Source organism: Anarhichas minor, unplaced genomic scaffold (assembly GCF_050575085.1).
Source record: "Anarhichas minor isolate MPS153535 unplaced genomic scaffold, ASM5057508v1 ptg000042l, whole genome shotgun sequence".
NCBI classification, from domain to species: Eukaryota; Metazoa; Chordata; class Actinopteri; order Perciformes; family Anarhichadidae; genus Anarhichas; species Anarhichas minor.
In genome coordinates, this window is record NW_027466488.1 from 3746609 (window position 1) to 3763281 (window position 16673).

The 16673-nt window shown below is 38.9% G+C and overlaps 2 protein-coding genes across 5 annotated transcripts; both read left to right on the top strand.

The window, feature by feature from the left end:
* The first annotated feature begins 1044 nt into the window (after positions 1-1044).
* On the top strand, positions 1045-9628 carry rab27a (RAB27A, member RAS oncogene family). Of its 4 annotated transcripts, none has more exons than XM_076110072.1 (7): positions 1049-1146; positions 1221-1250; positions 5383-5550; positions 7060-7145; positions 7261-7364; positions 7721-7844; positions 8201-9628. In XM_076110072.1, exons 3-7 carry the CDS (start codon positions 5398-5400, stop codon positions 8394-8396), a joined length of 663 nt encoding a protein of 220 aa, XP_075966187.1. In that variant the 5' UTR covers positions 1049-1146; positions 1221-1250; positions 5383-5397; the 3' UTR covers positions 8397-9628. The 4 variants fall into 4 exon arrangements, with proteins under 4 accessions (XP_075966188.1, XP_075966187.1, XP_075966186.1 ...); XM_076110071.1 differs by having other exon boundaries at positions 1051-1146; positions 1218-1250; XM_076110073.1 differs by lacking the exon at positions 1221-1250 and having other exon boundaries at positions 1045-1173.
* An 800-nt stretch (positions 9629-10428) lies between these two features.
* On the top strand, positions 10429-16615 carry vrk3 (VRK serine/threonine kinase 3). The gene is made up of 16 exons (XM_076110075.1): positions 10429-10537; positions 11032-11246; positions 11333-11491; positions 11701-11817; positions 11905-12063; positions 12638-12784; positions 13074-13117; positions 13304-13370; positions 13854-13938; positions 14034-14136; positions 14227-14319; positions 14537-14669; positions 14983-15100; positions 15260-15318; positions 15410-15577; positions 16032-16615. Exons 2-15 carry the CDS (start codon positions 11033-11035, stop codon positions 15544-15546), a joined length of 1635 nt encoding a protein of 544 aa, XP_075966190.1. The 5' UTR covers positions 10429-10537; position 11032; the 3' UTR covers positions 15547-15577; positions 16032-16615.
* The last annotated feature ends 58 nt before the right edge of the window (positions 16616-16673 follow it).

Sequence of the window (16673 nt, forward strand, 5' to 3'; positions counted from 1 at the left end):
GACCGCCATGGATACATTCATGCTTGTTTGGGGTTCTTTGTATGATTGTTAATGTACAAAATAAAGTATTTGATCATTTGACATCGTGAATCATCTGTTTCAAAAGGATGTGTGTCAGAGTTTCATTATACATCTGTTTTAATTTCCAAAGCTTACAAAGTATAGTAGATTTAAACACATTTCACAAGGCTTTTTGTCTACTTTAATGCTGTATACAAAATGTAATTTATTGAATAAATAGATAAATGGTGTGTATTGTCTTTGCAAACCAAAACAAAGATAATTCAGATCGCACCAAGTCTAAGTAGGTCATCAAACATGACTAAAGGTACTGTGAAGTGGCCCCTAGAGTCTGATTTTCATTTTAAACTACTGACTTTGTACAAGTGCCAAAACCTAGAAGTATTTCAGCCATGAGCTCCTTTTCCAGATTCACAATGCAGTTTAGATAAAAGGTCTGTGGTCCACATACGCCCGAAAATAGTTCACATTTTATTCTACAACATGAAATACATTAATTTCTGTGAAATGTGATGCTGTACAGTATTTTTTTATTACAGTATGACTATTTCATCTGGCGGAGGTGAGGTAAGTATTCACATACTTTACTTTAGTCAAAGTATCAACAATGCAGTACTTGAGCAAATGTAGCCTACTTAGGTACTATGTAACCAAGTAAGTACATGTTTGAGGTACTTGTACTTAATACTGGAGCATTTCAATACGTGCTAGGCTACTTCTACTCCACTACATTTATTTAATTACTTCACTTTTTATTCTTGCAGATTTAGATTATTATTACAAAATAAAAAAAATCAACTAATAAATGATGATCTATTATTATTTAGTTCCCACATTTACCAGCTGCAACATTAAAGTGCTAAACGCACAAATGCATCAATAATTATAACTCAAATGGGTCATTCTGAGTCCTTTAAATATATTTTGAAGTGGAGGTGTATGGGAGTAGTAGCATGAGATAGTAATACTCCTAAATGTACTCTGAAGAAGTACACGCCTCTGCGGTGTCGTAGCCGTCTAACGGGAGGAGGAGCTGTTTCTCAACGACCACGGGAAGTAAAGGAGCTGCTCGGTGTTAAAGAAGCTGGTCTCATGTCAACCGAGAGTCGAGACGCGAAGGACAAAGTAAAGCCGTCCGCTATTCACCTCTCGGTAAAGTCTTCATCACTTTTTAAAACGACTTTTTTTTTTGCCAGCAGGACACAGTGCGCAGCAGCAACGCCCCGCTGGTGAGTTGCGACACGTTGTTTTCAGGAAATGTCAGTCGAAATAACCCGTCTGTTGCTTCTCTCAGGAGTTCACTAACGTTAAGAGTTTAAAGAGTTTTCTTTTAACTTCACTTCACGCGAGCATCTGCATTAGAAGCGGACTGGCTGCCTTCTAACTTGTTACATTCACGAGAGACCGTTAGTTGTGAAACATGTCTACACCTGCATCATCCTCTTTTCATAGCCGCTGGTTTGTTCCACACTTGCTCAACAACTGTTAAAGAACAACGCCGCTGTGTATACCAGTTAAAGAACGGTTTGTTTTCAAGCAGGACTGCACGTTGTTGTGGTTGTTTTGGATCCATATGTTGGCTGCAACATGTCTGAATGAGGAAGCTGGAAGGTGGCATCTTATTTAGTCTTTTTGGCAGAATCCATACCAAGTAAAATAAAAGGGATTATTTCTTACCTAACGGGCCTCCTGGCGCACACACGAGGACCATCTAAAGGTCTTTCGGTTTTATTTCGGTTAATCGATTTAAATGTTTGTTAGAGATCGAGTTGAATGAGCCTCACACTGTCTGGTGCTGCTGCAGATAACTCCTCACAAGGTGGTTTAATTACACAGATAGTGACCAGCTTTGGCAGCCAGAAGTAGAAGAGAGGTGATGCCTGTCTCTAATCATTTGATTGTATTGTTGTCCATTGTATGGTGCTACACCCTTTCAAGTTTATGGTATGTGCATATCCGGATTTTCCCAAGGAGCTGCCAGGGCTGTGTTGGACAGCAGCCACTTATCCTGACAAATGATTAAAGCTGCTTCTTGTTTGCTGGTCTGCATGGGTGGTGGTGGTACTTGGCCCGGGGAACACAGCTACTAGGGTAGCAGTGAAGGGAGACATGCCAACAGATGTTAAGGTAGACGAACGTTTATTTAAACTTGATCTCACTGAGATTAAAAATCTCACCAGCGTCAACGAGGGTTCAATGTGTCTTTTTGTTGTTTGTTCTGAAATCATCATCCAGTATTTTCTCACACTCGCAGATATGGATTTTATTTATGAAGTCACAGTGTGACTGTAGGTGCAACACAGGTTAATTGTTTTCACACATTTTTGTGCTAAGCTCATTTAGAAGTTTTTAAAAAGAAGTTTATAATCGCTTTAATCAGTATCGAATAGGGATGCACCCCCATATCTTCTGCTTTCTGTACATTGTATTTATGTCGGATAGTAATATGTTTGAGGTCATTTAATTAAGCACACGTTTTTATAGTAATATGCACCATCTTCCCACACTGGTTAGCATGGTTAACTATACTGAAATAGTAAAGGCCTTAAAACTGGATTTTAACACCAGGACCCTCTAAAAAGTGGGGTCACAACATTGGATAACACTGCAGCTGTTTGAGGCCCCTATCGTTTATTATATTCTAGTGGAGCATACAGTAGCCATAAATTACATTACAAGAAACTAATTGCCAATTGGTGATTGTGAACGTTTAGCTCATTGCAGTTAACCGCTTTAACTGGTTGGTAACAGATTGGTCATTGGAACTGATGCTGACCTTAAAGGCAGTAGTCATGAAAAACTAGCAACATTTAAAAAATCATTCAACTGAAAAACCCCGCCCAAAGAAAGTAGCTAGCAGCACTAGCTCCGAAAGTTAGAAAGAATGAAGTCATTAGGCTCATTACAGTCCTGCGACAGCCACAGATAACCTTTTTTGTCAGAGCATTAGATTCTTCCTTGATTGCTGTCAGGATGTCATGAGGATTTCTACAAAAATATATAAAAACGTTTTTGAAGAAGATTAGCAGCCCTGCCTTTCAATAAGTGGATCTGGTTTCGGTCAAATGTGATCGATCCGTTAATTACAGTTTCTCTTTCAATAACATTGAAAAATCACTTTCTTCCATCAATTACAGTAATTAATTCACTGCGAGCTGCTAAATATATTAGTATAGATATAAAAATCCACTACTGGCTTAAGATGGAGCTAGATATTCTTCTGTATCAGCTAATAGATTGTGTTTAGATATTAGAATGGGTCAGAGAAAAAAATTGCATACCTTTTGGTTCTAATTAGTTCAACCAATTGCAATTATTAAAGCTGATATTGACTGATACTTTTAACATGCCAATATATCGGCGCGTCTCCTATCAATTAAGGATAATAAACAAACCTTCACACCATCCTGCCAGAGATTGGAGCATCGTTGTTTCAGAGAAGTGTATTGTTTATGTTGGGCAGTAGTTTGGATCAGATTTCTTGTGCTCTCACTGCACTCAGTGTTTTCTTGCCGAACACGACGGAAGATCACACTCTGCCATCAGAGCTCGCTTCCTTTTCACAGCTGTGACAGGACTGGGACCAGTTCTGGGACTTGGAAAGGGCCTTGACAGTGGAGTTTTTAGCACAGCTTTGTGTACTACACACATTACGTGTGAACATTTGCTTTCTCCTCAGTATAACATTCACTTGTTAACATGAGTTTAAACTAATTCTTGTTTGCAACTGGAGCTCAATAAGAAGACTTCTGGTTAGCCTGATACATCTGCAGAAATGTGCTGATACAATCTGTATAGACGGCAGTGTGGTTTTGCTAGATTGTGTCACTTATGTGACCTGTTTTCACCGAAACAGAAATCATATACTGACAAGTTTTTATGCCGGGGATTTCAATAGTAATGTCAGCAATAATTAGGATAGAAATATATATTATAAGTAGTCAGAATGACATTTTTCACAGCAGATGCTTTTGACTTGTTATAGAAGTAAAAGTACACCTGTTACTAATAACGTTAATTATGTCTCCATTAATTGTCCCAGTTGCACACCTGTGCTTGTCCTGCTATGACAATTCAAAATGTCTGCTGTCAAAAAGGGTCTAGTAGGAACATGCCTCTTGACAGTTTTTTAGGTACACCTAGCTAAAACTAATGCAATCTACATAACCGGAGGTGTTGATTCATGTTTGTAGTAATTTCAGAGGTGGACAAAATTTGAAAGAAACACGCCTCAATAGAGCGAAATACAATTCAGCAGCACCATAAACTAGTAAACCTAGTAAATGTGTGTCAGTGGGCCTTTTGAGTGGAAGATAAGAGGAAAGTGATGTTATGAAAGATGAAATGTGGCAGGAAGATGTGAGTTTTAAGTTAATTAGTCATCTTGCTCAAAAGTAAAAAACACAAGATTTTACACTGTTTACAGCCTCTCAGGTTTCAGCACAAGTATTTACAGTCAACATGTTGCTCACTAATGGTCACATCTTATTTATTGTTCTAATAACTCAAGAGAGTGGGATAATAATGTTAGCTGTGTGGGTTTGATGGTGGCCTTGCAATAACAGAAATTGATTTGTAAAACATATTTGAAGCAAGTAAAACTTTATACCTTTTTTAAACTACTTGAGTCAAATCATAGTTCTGGGGCTCGGTGGTCTTTGCTCACTGTTTATGGCTACATCAGTGCTTTTTGAGTTTTTTCTTCCATCACAGTCAGTTTATCATGGGTCTTGATTTTGCATGAGACCTTAAGCTGCTTATGTCTCCAGATGAAAAGTTCAGTGTGGGTTACACTGAAAGAATGCAAGACTTGTCTGAAGTCTTTTCTACGCACTGGTCATATGATACATCTGCCCTTTCTTTTGGATGTTTTGACCGGAGTTGGTCGACCATGTCAAATGTTTCATCCAGTAAATATCATAGTGTGGATCTCATTCTGGAAGAAAATATGTGCCTCTTCACTTAAGTCCTGAGTCTAAATCAATTAAAATGTTACTCGTGTTGTCTGTGGCTGGAGAGAAACGGAGGAATTTAAAATGCTTTCTGTCATTGTGTCAGCAAGATGAAATGGCTTTTAAATTACACAAAGCATCTTAAAGCACTGATGTGGGCTTATCGTTTTAAATGGAGGATAGAGAGATTCATGCATTTTAAGGGTTCCTTGATGTTTAAATGGTTGGATGAAATGTAGACTGCTCTCTGTGTGTGGATTTGTGTCACCATGGACATGATCCTCCGTCATTGCTTCACAATTTAATTTCCTACACTGGGGATAAAAAAACGAATACTATTTCAATTTGAGATTTATTACTTTTCCAGATTGTTTGTTGACTGGATATTTTTTCTTTTTGTGTGTCTCAGAAATAAGCGCTCACTATGTCTGATGGGGACTATGATTACCTCATCAAATTCCTAGCCCTCGGTGACTCTGGCGTGGGAAAGACGAGCTTCCTCTACCAATACACAGACACCAAGTTTAACTCCAAGTTCATCACTACAGTTGGAATAGACTTCCGAGAAAAAAGAGTGGTAAGTTCAGTCAAGTTTGAATAAAAGCCAGCATTTTCATTTTACTCAATACTTCAGTAAAAGCACATTTGGAGTTTACGCTCTGTACTACTGACATAACATTTCCTTGTGTCCATGTGTGCTATAAGCATTAATGGCTTCCTAATTAGGGGCTTAAATGCATTCCCACACTATTAAGCAACTCACTTGTAACAAAAGACTACTGATGAATGTCGCAACAGAAATGACTAATGTTGGTGAACAGCAGGCAGCACCCTCCTTAAGAATAAACACTTCATACCATTAGCAAACAGCAGAGCAGTGCTCATATTTACACAGTGTTTTGTCTTTAATGCTTCCAGAATAGCTTTTAAAAATATCATAACTCGTCATATATATATATATATATATATATATATATATATATATATATATATTTTATATATATATATATATATATATATTTTATATATATATATATTTTATATATATATATTTTTTATATATATATATATATTTTATATATATATATATTTTATATATATATATATTTTATATATATATTTTATATATTTTATATATATATATATATATATTTTATATATATATATTTTATATATATATATATATATTTTATATATATATATATATATATATTTTATATATATATATATATTTTATATATAGGGATTCATACTCCAGTAGTACTGTAGCTGGCTGTCCAGTGGTCACAGTCATACAGCTGAAAGCAACAGTAGCTTCCTGTGCTGCCGAAGTGTTTACTGCAACTGACAGAAGTGATGCATTGTTGGAAAGATCAAAGAAAAGCTGTGGATAATATTTAGTCTCTATCTGCATCCAGTTTACCATAAAACACCAGATTAATGCTGCTAATCTTTTATTATAAACCTAAATTGGTGGAGGCTGAATTGTTTATCAGAAAGGAGAGCTCAGTGTAAAACAATCTTTGAAACCACTGAGACGCAAGATTAAGTAAAAGAGATATAATGCAGAATACAATGTTAATACAGTTATTGGCATACAAATAGACGGTACACTGTGGAAAAGACTATTACTGCATGTGATCACAGCACTCGGATGTATAAAACACATTTACATTGGCTGAACAATTAAAGTTAACTTCTGTTTACTGAAGTCAAATTTGCCTTAAACTCATTTTTATTTAGTTATTTTGTGAGACATAAAGTACTGTTTCTTGCCGTGAGCTGAACACAGTCACCATCAGCACTAGCTAAGTAACTGTATTTAGATCATTTTTTGGATTAATAAACAAGACTAGATGGGTGAATGTTGCCAAGTATGCCGAGTCATTCCCGTTTTAATTTATCTAATGGAGGCAACTGTGCAACTACACTCTGCAACAAGCCATGTTCCCACAACACGACTGATACGGATCGAGATTAAATGTTGTAGGCTTTGTTTTGTAGCTGTTTCTATCACATTGTAATTGTGTTAAAGTTGGTGCAGAGAACACTAGTTAGTTTGACCCCACCTGTCTGTTTCACTCAGGTATACAAGTCAACAAATCCAGATGGACCTTCAGGTAGAGGACAGAAGATCCACATGCAGCTGTGGGACACTGCAGGACAGGAGAGGTACGTGAAGTACTCGCGCTTTCTCACCTTCCTCAAATCCTGTGTTGTCTTCTGTTTTCAACCGTGTCTTTTTCACTAATTATTATGTGTTGTTTTTTTGTCTGAATGGTGTCAGGTTTCGGAGTTTGACGACCGCGTTCTTTAGAGATGCAATGGGCTTCCTCCTTCTGTTTGACCTCACAAATGAACAAAGCTTCCTCAACGTCAGAAACTGGATGAGTATGTCCTCTGATATATCACTCTAAATGTGAACTTTTAGTCATTAAACTCATGTTCCTATAATTTAGTTTTACTTATTTTAAGTAAGAGAAATTCAAGTGCACAGGACATTTGACAATATTAAATTCCTTGTTGACCAAAATACTTTGAGTGAATGTTAACAAAACTCTTTTTGTTCATAGAGAATTGACAGTGGGCTGTGTTATATGAGCAAATGTTATACTACGGCTGCTACTGTGCTCAACTTTTTTGTGTTTTATGTGAATATAATGCATTAATAATCGCTTGATTTCTTTCTCAAAAGCAAACGTATAACACATTAAAATACATAACAACTTGCTGATTGTGTCTTTCAGGTCAGTTACAGATTCACGCATACTGCGAAAGTCCAGACGTCGTTTTATGTGGCAACAAATGTGACCTGTCGGATCAGAGAGCAGTCCGTGAAGACGAGGTCCGTGAGCTGGCAGAGAAATACGGGTACGTCTCAGTTTTGATCCATCTGTACATGAACCTCTCCCTCAGGTGTTTGTCAAGAGGGCAGTGGCTGCATTGTTTGCCAAAGTCTGTGCAGGAGAATGTCACTCTTAAATGGCAAATATTTGTTCACATGTATAAAATATCCTGCTCTGACCCTAGTAGACACACCTTTAATATATGTATTGTAGTGGAAATGTGCTGTAGGAAACATTTTAAATGCCTTCGAGAGAGAATAAGTCACGGTATTAAATACATGTAACTCAGGGCTGACTGTGCTTTAGTTAGTGTTCTCCTTTGATTGTCTTGAACTGTTCAGCCTGTATGATGAAGTCCCCACATTGTTTTCTCCAATGCAGAATCCCATACTTTGAGACGAGTGCTGCAAACGGGCAGAACGTGAACCAGGCTGTGGACGTCCTGCTGGATCTCATCATGAAGAGGATGGAACGATGTGTTGACAAGTCCTGGATCCCTGATGGGACCGTCCGAGTTAATGGACCCACCAACGCAGACCTCTCAGAGGGCTCTGATAGGAGCAAATGTGCATGTTAGAATGAACAGTGGTCACAGTACATATCTGTGGCCATAATACTGGAGAGAAAAATAGGAAGACATCCAGGTTAAACAGTGGGAGAATAAACAGTATAGTTTTATTATAAATTAGGTGAAACTTGACATGATTTGTGTCCATTGGCCCACAATGCACTGCACTGGCATGCATCCATTGACATGGTGTATTATTTGTCAGTACAGATAAAGTGCCTTTTAAATGTGGGCATTTCATTTAAATTCGTATAATGGGTCTTTTGAATACTTAATTCATATTGGAGGATGGGATATTTTTTTTTATGATGCCTAGCTGAAATTTACAGTCGGTTAAATGTTGACTGTGATACCTGCAGTCATAGTTTATTGTGGGTGTAAAATCTGCTACGGATGTACTTTAAGGAAACTTAAGTTACATGCGACTGATGCTCTACTGAATGTCCTGCTGAATACTGCAACTGTGACGATACCTTTCGTTAAAAATATACATGATTTTGCTCAGGCGAGATCCTAGATGCTTAATGCCCAGGGCCCCACAACATTTGGATATTAGTTTTTAACTGAAACAATGACCATCTTTACTGAAATCATAAGAAATGAATCAACTTATATCAAATACCTCCAACTTCAGGGAAAATGAGCAGAGGTGTTATTTCACACAGGCAATGAAATGTTTTTATTGAGTGTGGCTATCGTTTAGGCTGTCAACTTCTAAAGTATTTCTAATAGAAACCCTGTATTCAAGTGCTAGATGCAGTGGAAAGAGCTGCGAGCTCCATTGCTAAATTCTCTAACCTTCACTAGATTATTGGATCGAGGGTGTTTTGTTTCATGTATCAATGTTAACAAGTAGGCTGTTGAATTTGTTGATTTCTGAAAAATGACCAGATGTTTTTAATGCCAAGTTTTATAAGAAAGGCAGTAAGATGTGACCTGCATTTCAGTTAACTTTTAGTCCACTTTATAATACCACTGATATTTTATAAATACTTTCACTCACAAATCCACATAATTTGTGTTATATATACATATACATATTAAAGGGTGAAATGTTTTAGTTTAGACACAAGTATATTTTTCCACTCACTGTTTCACAGATTTGAAAAACTACTGCTAAAATTTAATTTGATTATATTAGTAAGACTACACTGAAATATTTAATATTTTCAATTGTGCCATACAGTTTTCATATGCAATATATGTAAATGATGTCCAAAAATAAACAATTTATTTATGTATTACTTGAAACATATCTATTTTTATGTAATTGATCTTGAAAATGTTGACTAAGTGCTGTATACAAGTGAAATTGATACTGGGTCTTATTTATAGGCACTATTATTGAGTTATGTGCGCCAGTAATAACACAGACAAGACAACAGTTCAGTTAGTTCAGCGTCATATACGATATATTCATCCTCCCTCATTGTTGTGGGGACTAGCTCACTGAGCAAAGAGGGTTGTCTGGTAACCGGAGGGTTGATGGTTCGATCCTTTGCTGGGACGTCCTTGAGCAAGACATCAGTCCCCCCCCAGCTGCTCCCCGGGCGCCTGTCAAGTGGCTGCCCACTGCTCCCTGATACAGGGATGGGTCAATTGCAGAGACAAATTTCCCCCTTAACGGGATAAAAAAGTAGTATAATAAAAAAAATTTGATTTATTTCTGATTACTCAAGGTAGAAAAAAAACACAACCAAGCTCAAGATTATAAAATGTATCTCCTCTTACAATGTTTAAACTCCAAGAGCCACTATTGTAGATACTGTTACCACTTTTAAAGTTATTATGTAGAGCAGGGGTCACTAATTAGCAGACCGCGGTCCGGATCCGGTCCCAGACGCCGTTGTATCCGGACCCAGGACCTAAAACCGATAGATAATTGAGAAATATTACATTTTCACGGAGCGCTTCTATTTTAACCGGCGCAGCTTTTCTAGCATTTACGGCACTTGTTCAGCGGTGTAGGAAACAACCACAATGCCTACTCCCCAACAGCAGGTGGCAGTATACCTCTTTGAGTATGAGAAACAGCTATCTTACCTGCAGGGGGCAGCACTTCCCCCGCATTGCTCCAACTAACAGGAGCATTTATCCGGCGAAGTAGAAGAAGAAGCACCAACATCCTGACCAGTGGAGTGTTTGGAAAGGTATCTGTGACACATTACGTTTATTTTAACGTTACCCAGGCGCCAGTTTCACTAAAAGCCAAGACTCAACAAGGCGATACTCCAGCTACATTTCATTTAGCTCAACACTCAGCTAACGATTGCTACATTTCTATTTTGCACAAGTTTCGCTTCTGTGTTAGTTAAAGCTGGACTGGCTAATGTTAAGCTGTTTGGTCATGTTTGTTTTATTCACCTGAGAAGTGAATAAATAAGCACAGACTAACACTTTGGCTAATGTATTCAAGTCCAGTTAGTACTCTAAGCCTGTGCACAAGTGATACTCTTCTTGGGACAATTACATTCTCATATTGAGTGTAAGTGTGTTTTTGTATCGATTACTGTGTAACAAAGCATCGATCGCTTTGCAAGAGGAGAAGCTCGTGTGTGTGTCTGGTGAAGTGTGTGGGTTTATTCCCGAGGATGCATACACAGAGAGAGAGAATAGATGTGCAATAATGTATTTACTCCTGCAGAATGCCGTTCCACTTCTGCCCCCAGTGTGGGACGAAGCTGAAGCCTGGTTTTAAATTCTGTCCATCGTGTGGGGAGAAGCTTCCCTGTCCTGTTGATGAGTCTGCACCTGTGAGCTTGACGCCGTCTTTAAGTCTCTCTCCTCCCAAAAAGGATGAAGCCGTAGTTAATTCAAGCCTCGCTTCAAGCTCCATTTGGAAGCCCACGGAAAGCACAGGTAAATATGTTGACAATATTTCATAATAGTAGTACTGAACAAACTACTTGTAAATTTACATAAATGTAAATTCTCTTTTTCTGTAGTCGGTGCATGTAACACCTCAACTCCAGTTACACCTCGTCCTGCACTGCGAAAGACCCGTAACACCCTTCGTCTAGACAAAGAAGTTAAATTCAACAATAAAGATGCCCCTCCACCTATGGTGCCCTCCACTAGTCCTGTTAGAGGGGACGGGATCAAAGGTGATTATCTGGAAGCAGTTACAACTTTGCTGTTCTGAAGAAGAGAATTGACCTAGAAGGTTTTATTTAACTTGCTGTAGCATAAACCATCATTGTGACATAAAGCTTCCTCCTTCAGGCAACACATACCGATGGTGCAGGTTTCAATAGATTCGTTTGACAGCTGATGCCTTTCTTTGGAACAACTACGCTATGATTTGAATCAACAGGTAACGGTGATGGATTGGTTGGAACTCCACCAAAGCAGCACACAGTCCCTTTGAAGCTCGACACAGGGGCGGAGCCAGCTTCAGAGTTTTCTCCTGTCCTGAAGTTCCCTCGACCTGGTGAGCTTTTCTCGTGAAAATTACAGTCTCTTTTCTGTCATAATCTTCTGTCTGATGAATATTGATTGTGGCTGGCTCCATATACAGTGAGGGGAAAGGCAAAACTCTCCAGCCCCGTTAAGCAGGTAGAGGGAAAGAGGCTGACGGATAAAACGAGTAGGAAAGCAGAGGAGTCAGAGGTCGACAGCTGTCCTGGGGCCGTCTCTTCCTCTGTTTCTTCACCAATCTCCAGGTCACCTTTAAAAGGTAAGCAAAAAGGTTTGCCATCACCACGCAACATGACTTGCTTATTTATCAAGTAAAAGGTTAAATTATTATATTATATTATTATTACCAGTGAAGTTCAGGCTCCCGCTAGAGGCCGACCGACATAAGTTAGAAACGTTAAAAACGTTTGTGAGGTGACTCGTTTATGAAAGGGGGAACAACAGAGGGATTCAGTTTTCAGGTGGTGGACTTTCATTTTACATTCACAAAATATCAATTGGTTTGCAATCAGGCTGGAGACGTGGTTACATCTTATCAGGTCAGTGTGTAGATACACATTGCATGAGATGACTAGACATGGGACCATTTTAAACATGAGATGTGAAGTGGGGGGCTGACTGTGACATTCCGGATTAGATCCCGGTCATCTTCCTCTCCTTAGGCTTTCTGTCACTCCGCACTCACTTTTTTTTATATTTATACGTTTCTAAATAAAAAAACATCTGTGACATCAGGATGGCGATTTAAGCCCAGAGAGACAAACTGTACAGTTGTGCATCATTTACTCATGCGAGTGTGTAACGTTATTTTTTCCCCTTCTGTGCATCTACAGTGACAGGAAAAAGCAAAGCCAAGAAGGCAAAGCATGCGTCTGTTGTGGAGCCTCTACGGGAAGGTGAAGAGGTGACGGACACAGTGGGCAAGAAGTGGAGGCTGGTGAAACTGCTCAGTCAGAGCACGACAGAGCTCATCTACGAAGGTGAGACAGTGGACACGACATCAGGGCGAAACCTGGAAAGTTAAAGAAAGAAAGAAGATAGTGTATTAACGATGATATATTACATTTACTGTTAAATATCGAAATGTGTCCGGTGCACTTCATTAAAGCAGATTTTGTACCAGCTGTATAGAAAGTGATGGCTAACCTAGTTTAGAGGACAGAGCTGCAGGATATAGCGATTGACTTTTGTAAAAAAATTCAAATAATGGTAGAAAACGGCCTGTATTCTCACAACTAAATTATGTTGTTTTGTCTTTTTTACAAACAGTTTCACGATCCCATTCCAAGGAATCAAAGGACATCCTCAAACTGGTGAGTACTGCCTCAACACTTTGTTGCTTTTTGAATTATTATCCCAGAGGTTCCATAAGTTAAATAGAAATCGCTCTGCTACTTATGTATTCATCAACAAATTGTTTTTATTTGTTCTCTATTTCCCACAGACTTTCCTGAGTGTGATCAATAAAGTGTATCTTATCTTGTGTTTCTTTATCTTAGGGAGCTAAAGATGGAAGAATCTTCAATGAGCAGAACTTTCTGCAGAGAGCCGCTAAACCTGCGTCAGGTGAGGATTTAGTGTGTTTCTAGTCTAGTACGTCCAAATCATTTTCTGTCACCTACGGAGGTCTGGCTGCAGTCAAACCATGACTCTAATGTATCTCATGGTAACTACAAGGGACGTATATGCTGTCAAAACAAAGGCAGTAGCGTTATTTATCACTGTCAAGTGCTTCAGTGTTTATATTGGCTGTAACAGGCTGCTCAATAATCAAAGATTTAGACAGGTGACAGAAACAGAACTACTAACAATTAGACCGTGAGAAATGTTCTAACAGTTTGTCACGAGATCTAGTTTCACAACATCCATTAAAAATATCATAATCCGTTCAGAAGAAAAGCAGAAGTGGACAAGAACTTATTCAACGGGAGCAATGCCAAGAAGACAAATGAAATCTTTAACCCTTTAGGTGCAATCCTGGTTAGTCAGGAGTGTGACGTTACACATGAACCACACTCATGATAATTAAAACCGATCGTCTCTCTCTAGTGGACAAGTGGATCAAACTAAACAAGATGGATTTTCTGGGGATTCCTTCCTGTGTTGGCTTTGGTCTTCATTCAGAGTCCTACAGGTGTGAAAATGTGCACATTATATGAAAGAGTTTAACGTTAACATTGTTGCTGCTATGAATTGTTCTTTATCTTTTCTTTTAATTTTCATATATAGGTTTCTGATTTCCCCCAACATGGGCCAGTCTCTCCAGTCTGTCATGGAGGAAGAAGCAGAGCTTGTGTCTGAGAAAGCTGTCCTCCAGCTCGCCTGCAGAATAGTGAGTGTAAACTTGACGGGTTGTTTTTTCAGACAATATTCTTGATTTCCCCCTCACCTAATAAACATTCATATTTCTTTCTGCTTGCAGTTAGATGTGCTGCAGTATATCCACTCAAACGAGTACGTTCACGCTGACATCAATGCAGAAAACATTTACATCAAACCAGGACAGAAGTCACAGGTGAAACATATGTACAAGCTTTAAGCTGTCAGTTCCCGTGATTGAAATGTGTTTTACACTGACCACTTTGTGTGTGTGTGTGTGTGTGTGTGTGTGTGTGTGTGTGTGTGTGTGTGTGTGTGTGTGTGTGTGTGTGTGTGTGTGTGTGTGTGTGTGTGTGTGTGTGTGTGTGTGTGTGTGTGTGTGTGTGTGCGTGTGCGTGTGCGTGTGCGATTAGGTATACCTAGGAGGATACTGCCACGCCTTCAGGTACTGTCCAGGCGGACAACACGTTGAGTACCGTGAAGCCAGCAGAACACCACACGAGGGCACCATTGAGTTCATCAGCCTGGACGCACATAAGGGAGCAGGTGAGTCACTGCTGTGGTTCACTGATTCCTCTTCCCACTAACATCAGCCAATGAGATGCCATTTCACTCTATGAGCCTCCGTCAACCAAACACTACCAGATTTATTCACGTCTTTTCACGGGGAACACCTGCACTCCACCCACCGTCCATCTGTCTGCACACACAGGCTTCACATTATAAGACTGATTTGATTTTCTTTGGAAGGTGATATGTACCTCTGAGGATTGTTTTGTGGTGTTGATGTATCTAACAAGGTAAATGTGGGAGGAAAAACCGATGTCGTAATAACCATTCGTGTGTATTCTCCGTTAAGCTCCGTCTCGACGCAGTGACCTGCAGTCTCTGGGTTACTGCATGCTGCGGTGGCACACGGGGGCGCTGCCGTGGACCCCCCTCACTGACCCGGACCAGGTAGCCACTCAGAAACAGAGGTGAGAGGGAGTGTATCATCACTGGGATGTTTAAAGCCCCTTTGCTTCACCATAGTAATACTGAACTGTATCAACATGCCTGCATAACATAAACCGATATGATTAGGTTATAGTTCAATACAAAGAAAATGTAAGTACTTCAAATAGTTCTCATTGTAGGTTCACTGATGATGTTCCTGCGTTGTTGAGTCACTGCTTCGGGAGGAAGGGAGTTTCCAGTAAGTTCAAATGTTTGTTATACAACATGTAAGTGTGTGATCAAGTGCCATTTTCTGATATATTGTTGTGTGTGTGTGTGTCACGGTGTAGGTGCATTTCAAACGTACCTGACTGAAGTGATGACTCTGCAGTACTCTGAGCAGCCGGACTACTCTGCTCTGAAGGCTGGACTCAGTGCTGCTTTGCTGCAGCTTGGGGGGTCACTGGAGCTGCCGCTTAGTTTTTAGATGAGGACTCATCGCTGCAGCTCAGAAACAAGTATGTGCACATGTAGATTCTAGTTTTATATCACAGGGTCCAGACACTTTACAACCAGAAAACTTACTCTGCAGAATATTTAATATTTTTCTTTCACTATGAAAAAGAGATTCAGCAGTTGGCGCCTACAGATTTTGGGCAGTGACACACTGTGCTCTGTTTTGGCTTTATATTTGTTAACATTTTGTGTGGAAAGACTTTATGATATTGTTCCCTTAAATTTCACATTTACAGCTGCAGTTCCACTGTTAAAATAAATACTGATTTTAAGGATTTCTATTCAGTACACAAATAATTCAGTTGAAAGTGACAGTAATCTGGGTATGTGCCTCTCATCCTCAGTGAATACCAAACCTAAAATCAAACTGTGTTTAGAGTTTATGTTGAAAGTTAAGAACCGTGTGCATTAATTGTGTGATAATTGTATTTTGAAATATCTGTGTTTTATTTTCAGAGAAATGGAACAAAAAGAAGACCATTTTTCCAGATTTTTAACTTGTTTTTATCATGCTGTGTTTTATCTGTTTTATTGCACTGAATGTTTGAGTGTTGTAGAGTTCAATGTGTGCAAATGACACTTGTGTTCTTTCATTGGGTTTTGATTGGGATCATCATGTTAGGCATATGTTGTTTTGGGTGTTTTTAACATTATACGGTCAACGTGGAGCTCACTACAATGTGAGCGCGATGCAAGTTCTCAATATTTGTTGCACACATTTGTGTTTTGTTGACACTTAGTAACTAACTTTTAACTAGCTTTTAACTAACTGTTAGTTAAATGTGTCGGTGTTCCTCTTTTAACGGGTTGCTTGTTGCAACTGTTTTTGACATGAACTGAACATTTCCTTAAGACGAGTCAACACACAGATGTAGAATAACACAAATCAACACTTCCTCATATGTCTGCATCGGTAGTTTGCCTGAATAAAACAGTGCCTTAGTGTCCTTTGACTTCACCAGAAACACCATCATTCATTCATGTTCTTAAGAGTACATCTTCACTTCATGGGGTGTTTGAATAAATTGTTCTTGAGGAGATCTTGTGATGTTTTCTGTACTAAACCAGAGTCCTTATGACAGATTACACATGCTGATT

Coding starts and splice junctions, on each gene's coding strand:
- rab27a (XM_076110073.1), top strand. CDS start 5,398: ATGTCTGATGGGGACTATGATTACCTCATCAAATTCCTAGCCCTCGGT. Junction 5,551..7,059: donor ACTTCCGAGAAAAAAGAGTG/GTAAGTTCAGTC, acceptor TGTTTCACTCAG/GTATACAAGTCAACAAATCC. Junction 7,845..8,200: donor GAGCTGGCAGAGAAATACGG/GTACGTCTCAGT, acceptor TCTCCAATGCAG/AATCCCATACTTTGAGACGA.
- vrk3 (XM_076110075.1), top strand. CDS start 11,033: ATGCCGTTCCACTTCTGCCCCCAGTGTGGGACGAAGCTGAAGCCTGGT. Junction 13,118..13,303: donor CAAAGGACATCCTCAAACTG/GTGAGTACTGCC, acceptor TCTTTATCTTAG/GGAGCTAAAGATGGAAGAAT. Junction 14,137..14,226: donor TCCAGCTCGCCTGCAGAATA/GTGAGTGTAAAC, acceptor TTCTGCTTGCAG/TTAGATGTGCTGCAGTATAT.